Below are 18,990 nucleotides of genomic sequence, written 5' to 3'. Positions count from 1 at the left end.
ATCCTTTGGGACATGGCCATAGGCAGGAAGAATGTTGGGGAGGGGGTTCACTCTTAATTTTTCCCATGGGCGTCGCATAATCTTTAGTCATAAAAATTATGTTGTTTGACCATTCACACGAAACTTAATTTTTGGAATTTTGAAAACTGTCGAAAGCAGTAATTCTTTGGTTTAAATAGTAAAACATAACCTGGTACCTGCATTGTAACCTCAATTTTTATATCTAACGCTGTTTTTCTTCGGTTATTCTGTTCGAATACTAACTAACTGGACTTTATTTCAGTTATTAACAATGAAACTAACAAACATTGTGCTATTTTGTAACTTGCAATAAACGATGTATATTCTATAGACCAGTTCGATCCCACTTTCCGACGCTCATATTGTTCCTATGCTTTTCAAACAGCATTATATACAACCACTATGCACTATACAAGTATGTGCTTTATAGGACCGCATATAGGTTAAATGTACAGTATGTACTACCGTATATCGACTTCTGGGTGAAGGATAGTGAATGTAACACGCTATGAAGCAGGATATTCTAGGTTTGAACACTTATGAAGGGCCATTTAAACCCTTATGGAACAGGGAATTAAAAGTTGTAACTGGAATTTTGGGACAATCGCAAGAGAATTTTCAGTCTGATCCAGGAACAGCACTGGAAAGAGGACAGCAGAAGTGAAAATGAAGGGGTCGCGGGTGGGCTGTGATTCTGAGAATGAAACCCATTTCGCTCAAATTTCAGAATTCAAAATGTTTGAAAATTTCAACTCGATCATTTCAGAATTGTGTGTCTGTTGTATTTTGTGCAACTGCGAATATTTTTTAAAAAATATGTTACAAATTTTAGTTTCTGAACTCGCATTAATCCAACATGCCAGAAGTTTCGGTAGGGGGGGGGGGCTTGAACCCTAACCCCCCTATGCTTTGGGAGCAAATAGCTTACACCTACTATATTTCTTGCGTTGTTCTGGCACAAAGCAACAGCACAATTGCGCGGCATCTTACTGAAGTGTTACTGTTGTTGCAAAAAAAAAGAACATCCCCACTATCACACAAGCTACAGAAAAGGAAACACAAGGCACTTTCAAGTTCCCTCGCACAAATGCAGATCCTATAACAAGCGGAAAGGTCAGTGACAGCGTCACCCCTGTCCCTTGATTGACGTCAGGGTTGGAACCTCCCACGACCCTCTTTTTTCAGCTTCGGGAGGGAAGACTGCGCTACTTTCTCAACTATTTTGGATCTGTGTGTGTGCGTCTTGCTAACTTCAGTGCTCTTGTTCCATTGTTGCAGTGCGAGTATGTCTTCTTCGCGAAGAATGGGACAGACAATTCACAGTGAAGCTAGGGAGATAATAAGAAACGTGATACAGCAGTGTGATGAAGAGGCCAAAGAAGGAAAATTAAAGTACTTGCTACAGCAATCAAATTTGCGTGTGTCTAATTACACGGGCGTATCTGTGCGGAGTGTATCAAAAATAAGGAAAGAGGCCCATGAAGCGGGCGAGACGTCACTGTCTACACCGGGTAAGAAACGACGACGAGCCGAGCAATACAGATTCCATTGCGACGAATTCGATCGAAGGGTCATCAGAGACGTAATACAAGAATTTTACCTTGTGAAAAATACAATACCAACGGCACCGAAACTTCTTTCAGCCATTCGTGAAAAAATTAATTTTCCGTGGAAAGTGCATAGTTTACGTCGTCTGCTTCATGATATGGGTTTCAGTTGGAAAAAATGCAGAAGCAACAAAAAAATTCTCATAGAACGTCCAAATATTGTTCATTGGCGTGCCAAATATCTAAGGGCAATTAAAAAATTGAGATCGGAGAATCGTGTGATAGTATATATCGACGAGTCATGGGTCGACAACAATCTCACCTTTGGGAAATGCTGGCAAAGTGATTCAGTACAAGGAGTGTCAACCAACACCAGTTCCTCCAATAGGTTAATTTTAGTTCATGCTGGTTCAAGGCACGGCTTCATAAATGTATCAAACTTGATTTTTAGGGCAGGAAAGGCAACCGGAGACTATCATGGACAGATGAATTCCGTTAACTTCGAGAAATGGGTGAGGGAAAAACTTCTGCCGGCCCTCCCGAGGGCAAGTGTTTGTGTATTGGATAACGCTCCCTACCACAACATACAGGTGAATAAGCCTCCGACTAAATATTCTGTGAAGCAGGAGATGATAGACTGGTTAAGACTAAACAAAGTGCCATTTTCAGAAAGCATGAAAAAATTTGAATTATTCCAATTGATCGAAAAGTACAGGCCGCCAGATAAGATTTTTCGTGTGGACGAACTTTTGAAGACGAATGGCCATTCAGTGCTTCGGTTGCCTCCTTACATGTGCGAATTGAATGCCATTGAACTAGCGTGGGCTAAAATAAAACGACTTGTGAGGGAGAAAAATATAACAGGAGATTTGACGTTGTCAAGGTTGGAGGAAGTGACAAAGAGTGCGGTGGAATCTGTGACGCCAGCTGACTGGGAAGGATATGACAGGCATGTCATCACTGTCGAACAGGACTACTGGCAGAAAGATGGTCTGATGGAGGACACTGTGGATAGAATCGTTATTTCACTAGGTGGTATTGACAGTGATGAAGACGACAACATCAGTGACAGCGATTCATCTTCGGGATCGGAATTGGCACAAACCTTATCAGATAGTGACGATGACTGATGAAAGGTGAGTGGAAAGCATGTTATTGTACAAATACTTTAATAATCAAAATAAAATTCCTCCATTATTAGTATTGCTTTCACTTGTTGCTATGTAATATCTTCCATTCATTTGCAATGCGTTTTCGTACCATGCCTTTTTCATTTATGCCGCTGCCACCCTGAAAGGAAGACTAGCTGGCTGCGCACGGCGACAACAGTTTCGCATTCCTCAGCCTTGCAGTCTTCTCAGCTCCCAACAGTACATACCCTTGCGAGTCTGTTTTAAGAGGTTCGTTCTTGTAAAGAACTTTGTGAAAAATAATGAGAGACTGTTTGTGTTGGCTTACAGCAAGTGCGGGAAATATGTTAGTGACCCGTGAGTAGACGTATGGTAAACATGGTCTCAAACCTCGTGGTATCGCGGGAGTCTGTTTCTAACCTGAGTGATCCACTTGTAGGTTGTGCTGTTATATAGGTATTGAATACATCATTCATCCCACGTTTGTTGGATTATGTTTTAATCCGTTTCCGTGGTAGGAGATGATGGTATCAGTAGCGGCTCGTGCCTAAAATAACAGGTGAAGAAGTACATTTATAGGCAATGAAAAACAAATAGTAAGTGTCAGTGCCTCCCCCCCAAATTTAAAACGACCTTTTTGTTTTCATCTGTCCATCTGGAAAAATGGTGTCTGCAACAAATTACACACTAAGTCATTTACTGGGTTCATTGTACAAACCACAGCTCAACACATGAACATAACACACGATAGGAAACGCGAAACACACACGCGGAACAAGATCTCGCGAGAACGCAACGATTTTGCCACAACCACTGGATGCAATGTTTTCTGTCGACGACAGAACTGCTGCACCTAGATGGCGATACCCGTTCAATTCCAAAGCTAGGTGACGTCACCGTTGCCATGACAACCGGCTAAAGTCTTCCGCAACCTGGCGGCGTCTGCTCTTGGTTTGTTTATGCTACAACGAACTCTTCACGTGCGTAGCGCCGAGCTGCGTATTATTTGAGTATTATCGTGTGCGTTCTGCTGGGAAATAGTTTAATTTAACAAGCAAATGAAAAATGTCAATATTAATTTAAAAATTAGGTGAAAACATCTGCACTTGTTGCACTTGGCCAGCTGCCACTGGATCGTATGCCATAACCGCAATGGTTTCTCCCATTCTGGACCGCTTCTCATATACATCGGCTAGATCTTGATAAATCGCTGTGGACCGTACATTGGAATGCACAAATATTGCTGGGTAAATTGTCCATGATAATTTTCATTCATTTTTCTCTTATTGTTTTTATGAAATGGGCTTTTGTATAGAAGTTGTCAGCAGTTTGTCTGGCTTTTTGTTTCAATTTTGGAAGATCTCATTGCCTAAAACACATAAAAAATAGAATAAACATGGTGATGGACAATTTGCTTGGAAATACTTATGCATCCCACTCTACGTGAGGGTCACACTCTATCCTTGACGTAGCTTGAATCACGGCCGCACACAGGATTTTTGTTAGGGGGCAGCGGTCCTAAAAGTGGAGAAACGTGGGGGTTATGCTATGCCCCAGTCAAGCAAGAAATTTCTTCCCCCGGAAATTTTTAAAAAAAAAAACAACAACTTAAAAACACTGAATTTTAGGCCTTTTAGATTTGAAAATGTTAAATTTCCTAGCTTAAGTAAACAAATATTAATTAGTTTATTGGTTGTCAGTTTTAAAAGAAGAAAAACAGTACGATTATTGCATTTTGCATTTCATTATTTTTTTTATTGATACAATACTCGTATTACTTTAAAAAAGTTACGGTACAATAGTAAGCTTCAGAAATTTTAGAAAAATTAAATTGAAAAGTTCCTTTGATGCCTCAGCAGTAACTGTTGACTCAACACAAGTCATTTTACGTTTTTCTTTCTTCAAAATGTACACATCAATCAAATCGTCTAAGACCCGCTATTGCGGCGCAATTACCGCACATGCCAAACGTCAAGATTTGCGGTATGGCTTCATAACAAGAATGTAGTAACTGAACTTAATCATGTGTTATTTTTTAGTCTTCTTTAAGTTGGGGGGTAGGCCCCCCCTGGCCCCTCCAGAACTCCGCCTATGTGATACGATGAAATTGATGAAGGAAGACTCACATAGACCACCCATGCCCAGGCTGGGATTCGAACCTGGGACCCCTGGCGTCATAGCTAATCACTCTGCCACGGAGGCCACCTTCCACTAGGATAATATGCATAGACACCCCCTTCCAATCACTGAATTTTCTCCATGTTTATTCATGCAAGCAGAGGTGTAGCAAGGGGTGGGCTAAGTGGGCGACCGCCCGGGGCTCGGTAGCTCAGTGGTAGAGCAAAGGCACGGAATGCCAGAGACCCAGGTTCGAGTCCTGGTCGAGCCTGCATTTTTCACTAAAGGTATTTTCTACTGTTACGGCGGTCGATCCCAATGCTGACAAGAGAAGTGGGGAGCGGGAAAGCGACCAATCCAGCACGATAAGAAACGCAGCGGCCAGTAGAACGAGGTTCACGTAGTACTTTTTCCGCCGCGTCGTGTCTCTCGGCGCCACTGCTGTTGTCCTGGTTGGTCTGCGGCATAATCCCCGCTCCCCTTGCTACAACTAGGACCGGCCGCCGTAAGAATGGAAAAGACATATAACAGCTCTACGAATTCTACCGTTTAGAATCCTACCACATGGGAGTAACTATCAAGTGATCAGGTACAGAGCAATATATTCTATGAAGTAATGCAGATTAGAAAACGCTGGAAAACTTCTATCAAGATTTGATTTAGTTTATTTTACTTCGCTTTTCTGCCACTTTTGGCTAATCGCGAAGATGAGGATGAGTGACGATACGATGAAAGGACACTCACAAGTCCAGGCCGGGATTCGAACCTGGGACCCTGACGCCTATCGCTCTGTGCTAACCACTCTGCCATGGAGGTCGATATGGAAAAAACATATAAACTACAGATTAATTTAATGGGAAGGATTTAGCTGTTATTATCTGTAGACATTAGCGGTGATTGGGTATCAAAACATGGGGAGGGGACAAGGACAGCTTACATTCTCTTGGTAGTTGAAGCTTGGCATCAAGAGGCCATAGTGCGTGGCAAAAGTGCGAAAAAGTAGGGGGGCAATTGCCTCCCCCATGCCCCTGTATTCGCCGTCACTACCTTCCCCCATGCTGCCGCTACTGCCTGTAGTGATATAGCATTGTATTGTAACTACATTTGTTAGAGCTCTTTTTTTCAGTACGAACATTGATTTCCAATTTACTTTAATTATAAATAATACAATATCCGAAAAAGTCTAATCGGCTTATCAGGCAGGTTAACTCGATGGTTGGTAACCCGTGAACACTTGCTACGAGTGTTTCAAAAGTCGCGCAACCCAAACTTTGAAAATTTATATCATGGAAATTCAGCATGGCGTATTCATTGGAGCAGCGCGTGTGCATTGCTGAAGAGTATTTTACTACTCATTCTTACACTCATGTGCAAGAGGTTTTCCAAGAAAAATAACCTGCTTCTGCTGTACCTCACAAAGCAACTGTTTTACGGCTAGTGCGTCGATTTCGAGAAACCGGAAGTGTATGTGACAAAACAAGAAGTGGTCGCTATCGGATTTAACCCCTGCCGCAGTGGGGGATATGCGTAAACCATGATAATTGATTGTTTTGGTGTTTTAAGTCCACATTATGCATAGTAAGGCTAATCGGGACTGGACCTACAGTTTAAAGTGGGATCCAAACCACTTGTGCCACCACTGGGTATCGAACCAGTGACTCCTTCATTACAAGGCGACGACGCTACCACTGCGTCATCGGGGAATCGTAAACCTTGATAAGGATAAACGCTTGAAGTACTGCGGGTGGTGTCGATCTCTCATCGAAGAAAATGGCATCAAAATTCTTGATTTGTTCTTTTTTTTGTTCACTGATGAGGCTTGGTTCCATTTGTTAACAACCAAGACAGCAGAACATGATCCGCTGGAAATCGTCATGCGATCCACGAGGTACCGCTCCATTAAAAACAAACAAACAAACAAAAAAAAACTTGGAGTATGGTGTACTGTGTCATATGAGTATTGCGTTTACTATTGTTGTCAGACTGTGTCTGTTTTCCGACGACAAAAATCAACAATATTGAACACCAACAAATGATCCCATATATTGTTAAAAAGGTAAAGGTAAAGTGTTCCCCTGTGCTTAGCACCACGCCATGAAGGCGTATAGGGGGTGTGGGGGTAACGCCCCACACTTTCTTGATCCGGTCGTGAGTGGGGGCCCTGACCGCCTTTACCCCCCAGGGTTTCCCCCAGGTACCCATGTTATTCGACGCTGGTTGGGCGCCGGGGCCGCTTCCAACGTTAGAAAAGTTCCCGGATTTGAACCGGCCGGGGATCGAACCCGAGACTTTTAGCATTGTAGTCAGACGCGTTACCGACTGAGCCACCGCGGCCACCCACATATTGTTAAGAGTTGGTAATTAGTGTTGAAGATCATATGTGTTTAGCCAATTTACAATGTTTATAAAATATTGTAATGGCTTTATTTAATAAATGATAATTTTATTAACCCAGTGATAGCCTACATGATTAGTTTAGTGATTTAATCGGAATTAACACTTAATGTCCAAATTGTATTAATAATAAAAAAGTAGTCGTGTAAAAGCCGCATTTATGACTCGCCCTTCCCTTTTCGTAACAAGCTCCCGTCAGCTGTGTTGGAATGGCAGGGTTGCCAGGTGCGTGAATTTACACATAAAAGTCAGATTTTGGCGCAAAATTATGATTTTGATTTTTCTCGTAAATGTATGGCCAATACTTAGGCACGTGTTGCGTGGTCTGGTGACAAAATTTCAACCTGCTAGTGTTGCCAGCTGCGGAGATATGTCCGAAAAATGGCACTTTTTCACTCAACCCATAAAATCACCAATCATAAATCCATCAAATGCTGCACATGATCATCATTGGTTATAAATGACAGATTGACATGGTGTCAGTCATCAGACGTCTAATTAAGGCCCTCCGATAATTTCTTACATAGTTTTCTCAGTCAAAAGTGCAAAGTGGAAAAATTTTAACGCTGCCTTCCGCCAGTCATTAATTTATTTAATTTTCTGTATGGAATAAATTGATAATGCTAAGCACTGAAAAATATCGTAATTTATGACGCTTTATAATGCAGCAAACCCGGTGTAAATATTTCTTACGATTTTCGTGATATACATTTTCAAAGTTTGGGTTGTGGGACTTTTGAAACACCCTGTAGAATCTCGTCGCCAGGAAAGCTACAGTTCCTAACATAAATATCGTCAGTATGATAGAAAAAACTTGTGCTATAATGTTAAAATTTTATCTTCATGTGCCTAAGTTTCTGTGAAAATGAAACATGAAGTTACAAGTTTACGACAATTAAGCTAACATTGTCCAAATAGGTAATTGGAACTCGCTTTAATACATAAATTAGTCTGCGCACGTCTCTGTACATTCCTTGATATAAATTACAGGCACGTACTGGTTCGGATCGCACTTTAAGCTGTAGATCTAGTGTCGATTAACCTTTATCTATACACGAAGTGGACTGAAAAACGAAGCCCATCAAACAAATACGAAGATTTGAAAGAAGATTTAAAAGTCAAATCTCTTATCCATCTCTTGCTATTCTTTCTCTCACGTATTTCATTATTTCACCTTAATCTTTTTCGTTTCCGTTTCCGTGTTTTCTTTCACTCCAGTTTCGTCTGCATCAATATATTTATAACGATCAAATCTTGCCAACTATCAGGTAAATAGATTAATCACGGTAATAAGCAATAAAAAAATGGACTGTGGCTGTTCCCCGAGAGTTGCATTGTGGAATACGGAGGACAAGCCGGTTTCCCGACACAAAAATACAGCTTTGGAGCCAATGAACGGATTCGATGGAAATTTAAGACAGCTCCGTATCAGATCCTGATAGGCAAAATCCCAAAAAGACAACATGATAGGAGGTGAATTAAGGGAGATATTAAAGGTTAAAGAGCGAGAGTTGATGACAATAGGTGCAGACTCCCCGTCGCTCTCCACGGAGCGACCGTGCAGAATATAATGGATCCGGCGAGAGGGTAGCCTCCCTTCGAGGAGTCGCTGGAGATAGGTCAAGGAACTCAAATTACACGGGCAAGGATAGAAGGGTAAGATGCAATGGTTTGAGTACGATTTAACAAGGCGTAGACCGAGAGGGTATCATAACGAACATTTGGAATAGCACATAAATAGAGAAGCGGGGAAGCGGAAAACACAGTTTATCTTACACAACCTCTCGGGAACCATCCGCGCTTACAAATACTCGCCTCTTGTGTCTAACCAATCAGTGTTGTGTTTAGTTCGCCCGGGATTGTTTACAACCACGATGGAGTAGAGAGCGGGAAAGAACCCACGTATGGGCGTTCAACCCCTTGCACCCTCGAAGATGCAGAGATCCAGAAGTGTGAAGCCTTACCGTCTAGAAGCCATCCCATTCATCACGCCGCCAGGGGCATCAAAATCGCCAAGAGGATTACATCAAACAGATCCGGCAAGGTAAGCCGAGTGAAAAGTGTGACGTCTGTAAATGGAGAAGCTTCGTTTGCCCCGCCGTAACTATAAACGCCCGATGAATTCGCATATTTACGTATAAATCACTCATTGACATTGCTTATTACGGTGATTAGATCGTACCAGCGATAATTTTACCATGTAAATCAGAGTACAACTTTCAGTCATTCAATTAGGCAAAGTACTTAACCTTCAGATTGTACGACACTATAAATTATCGAGGTAATTATATAACGGTGATCAAATTTAACCTGAAAAAGTAACAATATAAAGGTAAACCTAATAACATTCAATTATACATGCATAAAGGAGTATTGTTTTCGTCCATGCTTAAGCTCCTACCTGAACATAATTTACCGGGAAACGGAAACGGGAAGGTAAAATTAGGAAAAGATGTAAGCAATGCTACGGTCTTTAAACATCACCCGAAACTAAATTTGTATTAATTAATGATGTCTTTCGAAATGCCGAAGTATGCGTGAGAGAGTGAATGTAGGAATGTAAGGGGCATTAATGTAAGTGTTTTATGCATGTTCTCTTGTCTAGCAATTATATCATATAAAGTAAACTAACCCCGTGGTGTGTAATTTTCAACTGTAACATCTATTCTACCCCTATACAATCTCTTGGGCTCCAACTGATGGCACTTACCCTGGCACAAAAGGTAAATATTGTATGAATCATTGCCTTTTGTTTATTTGTTTCTTGTTTGTTTACATTACCCATGTAACGTACCGCCAGAGCGTCGTCGTACACACTAAGGTAGATGCCGTTAAACTTTGGAATGAAAAAATATTCAGTCACGACGCTAATTTTTTTATATTCACTGAGAAGTTAATAAAAGAATATGCAATACCTGTGACTTAATAATCTACGGTAAACAGATCCCAGCCTAACCTAACCACCCTAATGGTGTGGTACGGTGTATGGAGAACGCCATTGGTTGATCCATTTACAACAATGAAACCTTGATGAGGGCTACTTAGATTTGTTAAGTCAACAGCTTTCTCATCATTGCTTACGGACTATGGCACATTTCCCGAGTTTTTCAACAGGACAGAGTGAGACCACACTATGGGAACATTGTTGCAATTTCTTCACGAAAACTTCCCGGTAGATTGATTGGTAGACGGAGACCTGTTAAAATGCCTGAACGTTCCCCGGATCCAACACCTTATGTCTTTTACCTTCAGGACATTCAAGGCAATGGATGGTGTATGTTCTAAAATTCCATGATATTTACCATATGAGAGAACGCATAGTTGGTACTCTTCATGATGTTGCACCTGCTACATTGCAAAATGTTCTATGTTAGTGTGAGAGGTGTCAACGAGTGTGCGTACGGGAACATTGATAACATTATAATGATCAGATATTGTAAGTGAAAGTTATGCGTATAACTTTTGGTACTCATTTATTTCGCAATTTTTTACATTGCTAACGTACTATTCTGCATTGCGGAACATTTCTTTAGTTGAAATAATGAATTTCTAACGAAAAATACCTAAATAAAAAAATTAAAACATTTCACGAATTTTTTTAACCAAAAAAAGTTGAATTTTTGACATAAAGAGTAATTATTAAACCATTGACGTTAGCCCCAAAAACCATTCACGTTAGCCCAAAAATTCACGATAGCCCCACGAACCATCATGGGGACGAGGTATGCCTACTAGGTTAGGTTAGGTTCCATTAGCACTCCTTTCGTTCAATTTAGCATATACGGACAACATCGGTTTTTCTCGATGACGTGCAGAAAGCAAATGGCGGCAGCAGCAATAGCGCGTCGGAAATAGATTTTCGTAGAAAACCACATGCATTAGCATTAAAATGGATCAAAACTACATTCCCGAACATAAACAAGGCTACAGAAAATGATTTGCGTAAGTACTTTCTCTGTAAATTTGAAGAAATCTGTCTCCGGTATAGTAAAGTGTTACCTAACTTTTTGCTGGTTAAAGATACGTTGGAAAAATCTTCGCCACTTCATTCCTCGTGAAATTCTAGCCTGATTTGATGTATCACATCAAGCCATTGAAATTTTTCTAGTAGATTTCAATATGGCGGCCAACAATAGGTCGGACCTACGATTGACACACACACAACTATGGTTCCCCTTGGGGCAAATCTGTTTCTATCATGACCAATTATACCCAGGATAATTCCTTTACATTTTATAGGATGTGTTACTAGACTTTTGACTCACCCTTGAGTAGTATAAAAGTATATAATATAAACCCGAGAAATGATGAGCCCCCCTCAGGCAGATTTGCCTACACTTAAAACTAGCTCAACATGCCCATATGAGCTTTTTGCTCAAGTGTGGTACTCTGTCTAATCCAAGATTTTTGTAAAAATGCCCTCGGGATTTTCCCGTGAAATGATGAGCCCCCTCAGATTGATTTGGCTACACTTACAAAAGCCACATCTGTGAGATTTTTGTCCATAATCCTGTCAAAAATATGCCCTTCTTGATATTTTTTTGGCTACACTTAAAACTAAGCCAAGATGCTACACACACACACACACACACACACACACACACACACACACACACACAAAGCACACTGCTGAACCCAACTGATATTTTTTATTAAGTATAGAGTTTTGATTTGAACCCCAATAAATTTTATATAAATACCAAAGCCAAAAAATATTAACACACATACACACACACACACTAAATATACAAAACACACTGCTGAACCCAACTGATATTTTTTTATTAAGCATAGAATTTTGATTTGAACCCCAAGAAATTTTATATAATAAACATAACAAAATTCTAATATTTATTTTTGTTTAACAGGCACAACAAGTTCTGAGCACATAAGCAGGTTCTGAGGAATACAAGGCAGCAGCAGCAGCAAGCAATTAACTTATAGAAGGCAGTGTGTATCCTATCTAATTGCATGGATAATCTTGACACAGGATTTTTTGAGAGAAGATGTATTTCAAAATACATAAAATCTAAGTCACTTGTTGATGATTTAAAGCTTAGATTCTTTGGCCTGTCCGAGTATGACCTGTTTACAGTGCAAAATGAAACTGAAATGCAGTGGGTGCTTGCCAGTGACAGGCCATTCCAATGCCTCTATCTCAATTTTATCACCAAGTTTGAAAGGCTTGTATACAACAGGTACAAAAGAATTGTTGGATTGTTTGTTAATTTTTATACAGACAGGTGCCATTATGATTTAAGGTTGAAATTGTTTAACAATTATTGGTTCAACAATGCTCATAGCAATTGTTTAGAATATAGGATGTGCATGATTGCATCTCAGAGTTCAAATTGGAGACATTATAAATATTCAAATAAAATTATTAACAGGATATCTAAAAATAAGAATATTGAATTTGTTACAACTGATAATGGGTATTTGTACAGTGGTGAGGATTTCAATCCAGAGTTTGTATCATATTCCAAGTGTATATGTTTGATTGAGCTTATTATGTATTTCATAAGGCAAAAATTTAGAGATTGCACTTATGATTGTATTGTTCAGGCACTTGGGCAGAATAATTTGCATGACATATGCAACTGTGGGAGAGTTTTGTCTAGCCTCTCAATATGATTTCAGGCACAGGAATCTGGCAGTTGGGAATCAACCCGCAGCAGGCAGCCCTGATTATTTCAGCAGAGACAGCAATCAAGGTAAATAAATATTTGCTGCAAGTGTAAATCCCTGCCCATCACAGCCAGGCTCGGGTCTGTATGCAGGAAGAGGCAAGATATGTGTTTGAAATCTGCTTGGGTATAATTTTCTGAATCCTGTACCTAATAATACCATCACAGCATAACTCTGATAGAGATAGGGACATTGAGTATCAATAAAATATTCAGAACAAACCTCTATAAGATATCACAACCTGCAACAATCTGGATGTATGAGATGTTTTATTGATTCTGTATTTTTCAGGCTCTCTTGTTACAATCTTGTTTCTCTCTGCAAAATTGCCATCACTATAACAATATCTGCCACATGTTCTATAATTATATGCTCTAACAACATAAACCTGAAAACATATCTGTAATCAATAACTTGTCAGTAATCAATTCTAACAAGTTTAATTTTTAATAGGCTCTTCCTGTCTTGTTTTACATGCAGTTCCAAATCCCTGCCCATCAATGCTGTAGAAATATGAGCCAGGCTCGGGTCTATGTGTAGGAAGAGGCAAGATATTTGTTTGAAATCTGCTTGGGTATAATTTTCTGAAGCCTGTACCTAATAATAGCATCACAGCATAGCTCTGTCAGAGATAGGGACATATTTTTCAGGCTCTCTTGTTACAATCTTGTTTCTCTCTGCATCACTATAATAATATCTGCCACATGTTCTATGATTATATGCTCTAACAACTTCAATGAAAACATATCTGTAATCAATAATTGTCAGTAATTAATTCTAACAAGTTTAATTTTTAATAGGCTCTTCTCTCATCAGTGTAACAAATTTCCTGTCTTGTTTTACATGCAGTTCCAAATCCCTGCCCATCAGTGCTGTAGAAATATCAGCCAGGCTCGGGTCTGTGTGTAGGAACAGGCAAGATATTTGTAGTTGAAATTTGCATGCAATAATCTGGATGTATGAGATTTTTTATTGATTTTATGTTTCTGTATTTTTTAGGCTTTCTTGTTACAATCTTGTTTCTCTCTGCAACATTGCCACCACTATAATAATATCTGCCACATGTTCTATGCTAACAACTTCATAATCTAAACCTGAAAACATATCTGTAATCAATAACAGTAATCAATTCTAACAAGTTTAATTTTTAATAGGCTCTTCTCCTGTCTTGTTTTGCATGTAGTTCCAAATTACTGCTCATCAGTGCTGTAGAAATATCAGCCAGGCTTGGGTCTGTATGTAGGAAGAGGCATAGTTGAAATCTGCTTGGGTATAATTTTCTGAAGCCTGTACCTAATAATAACATCACAGCATAACTCTGATAAAGAAGCAGCCATTAATGCAGATATTTGTGAAAACATTGACAGGCAAGACAGCGACTCTGGAGGTAAATCCAGAGGACACTGTTGCTGCTATAAAGCAGAAAATACAGGATAAGGAGGGAATCCCTCCCGATCAACAGAGGCTCATATTTGCATGCAAGCAGCTTGAGGATGACAGGGTGCTTTCAGATTACAACATACAGAAGGAATCAATAAAATATAGTTATATTCAGAACAAAACCTCTATAAGATATGACAACCTGCAACAATCTGGATGTATGAGATGTTTTATTGATTTTATATTTTTGTATTTTTCAGGCTCTCTTGTTACAATCTTGTTTCTCTCTGCACCATCACTATAATAATATCTGCCACATGTTCTATGCTAACAACTTCATAATCGATGCATGAAAATATATCTGTAATCAATAATTGTCAGTAATCAATTCTAACAAGTTTAATTCTTAATAGGCTCTTCTCCTCATCAGTGTAACAAATTTCCTGTCTTGTTTCACATGCAGTTCCATCCCTGCCCATCAGTGCTGTAGAAATATCAGCCAGGCTCGGGTCTGTGTGCAGGAAGAGGCATGATACCTGCAGTGGTACATAAAATTTTGAAATCTGCTTGGGTATAATTTTCTGAAGCCTGTACCTCATCACAGCACAGCTCTGTCAGAGATAGGGACATTGAGTATAAACTTAATTGAAAACATATCTGTAATCAATAAGTCACTAACAAGTTTAATTCTTAATAGGCTCTTCTCTGTGTTGTTTCACATGCAGTTCCATCCCTGCCCATCAGTGCTGTAGAAATATCAGCCAGGCTCGGGGGGTCTGTATGCAGGAACAGGCATAGTTGAAATCTGCTTGGGTATAATTTTCTGAAGCCTGTACCTAATAATAACATCACAGCACAGCTCTGTCAGAGACAGGGACATTGAGTATAAACTTTATTGTGAAAACATATCTGTAATCAATAATCATTATTCTTGTCAGTAATCAATTCCTTCTCATCAGTGTAACAAATTTCCTGTCTTGTTTCACATGCAGTTCCATCCCTGCCCATCAGTGCTGTAGAAATATCAGCCAGGCTCGGGGGGTCTGTATGCAGGAACAGGCATAGTTGAAATCTGCTTGGGTATAATTTTCTGAAGCCTGTACCTAATAATAACATCACAGCACAGCTCTGTCAGAGACAGGGATATGGAGTATAAACCTCTATAAGATATGACAACCTGCAACAATCTGGATGTATGAGATGTTTTATTGTTTTTATGTTTCTGTATTTTTCAGGTTCTCTCTTGTTACAATCTTATTGCCCTGCCACATGTTCTATGATTATATGCTCTAACAACTTATCTGTAATCAATAATAATTATTCTTGTCAGTAGCTCTTCTCATCAGTGTAACAAATTTTCTGTTTTGTTTTGCATGCAGTTCCAAATCCCTACCCATCAGTGCTCAGCCAGGCTCGGGTCTGTATGTAGGAAGACGCAAGATATTGGTTTGAAATCTGCTCTGAAGCCTGTACCTAATAACAGCATCACAGCATAACTCTGTCAGAGATAGGGACATTGAGCATAAATTTAATTGAAAACATATCTGTAATCAATAAGTCAGTAATCAATTCTAACAAGTTTAATTTTCTTCTCATCAGTGTAACAAATTTCCTGTCTTGTTTCACATTTCCAAATCTCTTCACATCAGTGCTCAGCCAGGCTCGGGTCTGTATGCAGGAAGAGGCAAGATATTTGTTTGAAATCTGCTCTGAAGCCTGTACCTCATCACAGCACAGCTCTGTCAGAGATAGGGACATATATCTATAATCAATAATTCTCAATAACCAATTCTAACAAGTTTAATTTTCAATAGGATCTTCTCATCAGTGTAACAAATTACCTGTCTTGTTTTACATGCAGTTCCAAATTCCTGCTCATCAGTGCTCAGCCAGGCTCGGGCAAGATATTTGTTTGAAATCTGCTTGGGTATAATTTCCTGAAGCCTGTACCTCATCTCAGCACAGCTCTGTCAGAGATAGGGACATATATCTATAATCAATAATTCTCAATAATCAATTCTAACAAGTTTAATTTTCTTCTCATCAGTGTAACAAATTTTCTTCTTGTTTTACATGCAGTTCCAAATCCCTTCACATCAGTGCTCAGCCAGGCTTGGGTCTGTATGCAGGAAGAGGCAAGATTTTTGTTTGAATTCTGCTCTGAAGCCTGTACCTCATCACAGCACAGCTCTGTCAGAGATAGGGACATTGAGTATAAATTTAATTATATTCAGAACAAACCTCTATAAGATATGACAACCTGCAACAATCTGGATGTATGAGATGTTTTGTTTCTGTATTTTTCAGGCTCTCTTGTTACAATCTTGTTTCTCTCTGCAACATTGCCATCACTATAATAATATCTGCCACATGTTCTATCTAACAACTTCATAATCGATGCAAAAAAATAAACCTGAAAACATATCTGTAATCAATAATAATCTTGTCAGTAATTAATTCTAACTCATCAGTGTAACAAATTTCCTGTCTTGTTTCATATTTCCAAATCCCTGCCCATCAGTGCTGTAGAAATATCAGCCAGGCTCGGGAAAACACACATATGCCACTTCTTCTATAAGCTAATATTGTTCCTAGCATATAAAATATTTGACAGGTACAAAGTTCTGTTGTTTCAACAATAATCTCATATTACCTTGTCTGCTGTTTATGCCTTCTATGAACCTGCTGAGATACTCAGGGCTGCTTGCTGTACCTGTTGAACAGGAAATACATATTAATACTTGTGTTAATTTATAAATACATACATATTTAAATATTTATCCTGACAGGGTTTGAATGCTGTTAATCCTGACATGGGTTTAACTGCTATTCACTCTACATATTTGATTGCTGTTTATTCTGTATTGTTTATTCTACAGGTTTGAATGCACTCTGTGCCACTCTACATGCTCACTCAGTAATGTTACAGGTTAAGCATGTTTGCAACCCATAGGTCATTGTGATTTGAAAAGTGGCAATCAATGCCCATTGTTCCTATATAAACGTTTCAACGTATGTTAATAATAATTGAAACGTTTATATAGGAACAATGGGCATTGATTGCCACTTTTCAAATCACAATGACCTATGGGTTGCAAACATGCTTAACCTGTAACATTACTGAGTGAGCATGTAGAGTGGCACAGAGTGCATTCAAACCTGTAGAATAAACAATACAGAATAAACAGCAATCAAATATGTAGAGTGAATAGCAGTTAAACCCATGTCAGGATTAACAGCATTCAAACCCTGTCAGGATAAATATTTAAATATGTATGTATTTATAAATTAACACAAGTATTAATATGTATTTCCTGTTCAACAGGTACAGCAAGCAGCCCTGAGTATCTCAGCAGGTTCATAGAAGGCATAAACAGCAGACAAGGTAATATGAGATTATTGTTGAAACAACAGAACTTTGTACCTGTCAAATATTTTATATGCTAGGAACAATATTAGCTTATAGAAGAAGTGGCATATGTGTGTTTTCCCGAGCCTGGCTGATATTTCTACAGCACTGATGGGCAGGGATTTGGAAATATGAAACAAGACAGGAAATTTGTTACACTGAAGAGTTAGAATTAATTACTGACAAGATTATTATTGATTACAGATATGTTTTCAGGTTTATTTTTTTGCATCGATTATGAAGTTGTTAGATAGAACATGTGGCAGATATTATTATAGTGATGGCAATGTTGCAGAGAGAAACAAGATTGTAACAAGAGAGCCTGAAAAATACAGAAACAAAACATCTCATACATCCAGATTGTTGCAGGTTGTCATATCTTATAGAGGTTTGTTCTGAATATAATTAAATTTATACTCAATGTCCCTATCTCTGACAGAGCTGTGCTGAGATGAGGTACAGGCTTCAGGAAATTATACCCAAGCAGATTTCAAACAAATATCTTGCCCGAGCCTGGCTGAGCACTGATGAGCAGGGATTTGGAACTGCATGTAAAACAAGACAGGTAATTTGTTACACTGATGAGAAGATCCTATTGAAAATTAAACTTGTTAGAATTGGTTATTGAGAATTATTGATTATAGATATATGTCCCTATCTCTGACAGAGCTGTGCTGTAATGAGGTACAGGCTTCAGAGCAGATTTCAAACAAATATCTTGCGTCTTCCTACATACAGACCCGAGCCTGGCTGAGCACTGATGGGTAGGGATTTGGAACTGCATGCAAAACAAAACAGAAAATTTGTTACACTGATGAGAAGAGCTACTGACAAGAATAATTATTATTGATTACAGATGAGTTGTTAGAGCATATAATCATAGAACATGTGGCAGGGCAATGAGATTGTAACAAGAGAGAACCTGAAAAATACAGAAACATAAAAACAATAAAACATCTCATACATCCAGACTGTTGCAGGTTGTCATATCTTATAGAGGTGTGCTGTGATGTTATTATTAGGTACAGGCTTCAGATATTTCTACAGCACTGATGGGCAGGGATGGAACTGCATGTGAAACAAGACAGGAAATTTGTTACACTGATGAGAAGGAATTGATTACTGACAAGAATAATGATTATTGATTACAGATATGTTTTCACAATAAAGTTTATACTCAATGTCCCTGTCTCTGACAGAGCTGTGCTGTGATGTTATTATTAGGTACAGGCTTCAGAAAATTATACCCAAGCAGATTTCAACTATGCCTGTTCCTGCATACAGACCCCCCGAGCCTGGCTGA

At 39.1% G+C, this 18,990-nt stretch overlaps 1 protein-coding gene and 1 non-coding gene across 2 annotated transcripts; both read left to right on the top strand.

The window, feature by feature from the left end:
- The first annotated feature begins 2,053 nt into the window (after nucleotides 1-2,053).
- On the top strand, nucleotides 2,054-2,698 carry LOC145978178 (uncharacterized). Its single transcript, XM_083110618.1, has one exon. The coding sequence runs from the start codon at nucleotides 2,054-2,056 to the stop codon at nucleotides 2,696-2,698; it is 645 nt and encodes a 214-aa protein (XP_082966744.1).
- Nucleotides 2,699-5,016: 2,318 nt separating this feature from the next.
- On the top strand, nucleotides 5,017-5,087 carry TRNAS-GGA (transfer RNA serine (anticodon GGA)). The gene has a single exon. It is a non-coding gene; the product is annotated as a tRNA-Ser (tRNA).
- The last annotated feature ends 13,903 nt before the right edge of the window (nucleotides 5,088-18,990 follow it).

The sequence above is a fragment of the Lepisma saccharinum genome, chromosome 24 (genome assembly GCF_977018435.1).
Source record: "Lepisma saccharinum chromosome 24, izLepSacc3.1, whole genome shotgun sequence".
NCBI classification, from domain to species: domain Eukaryota; kingdom Metazoa; phylum Arthropoda; class Insecta; order Zygentoma; family Lepismatidae; genus Lepisma; species Lepisma saccharinum.
The sequence above is the reverse complement of the archived record's forward strand: the minus strand, read 5'-3'. Positions and strand labels throughout refer to the sequence as shown.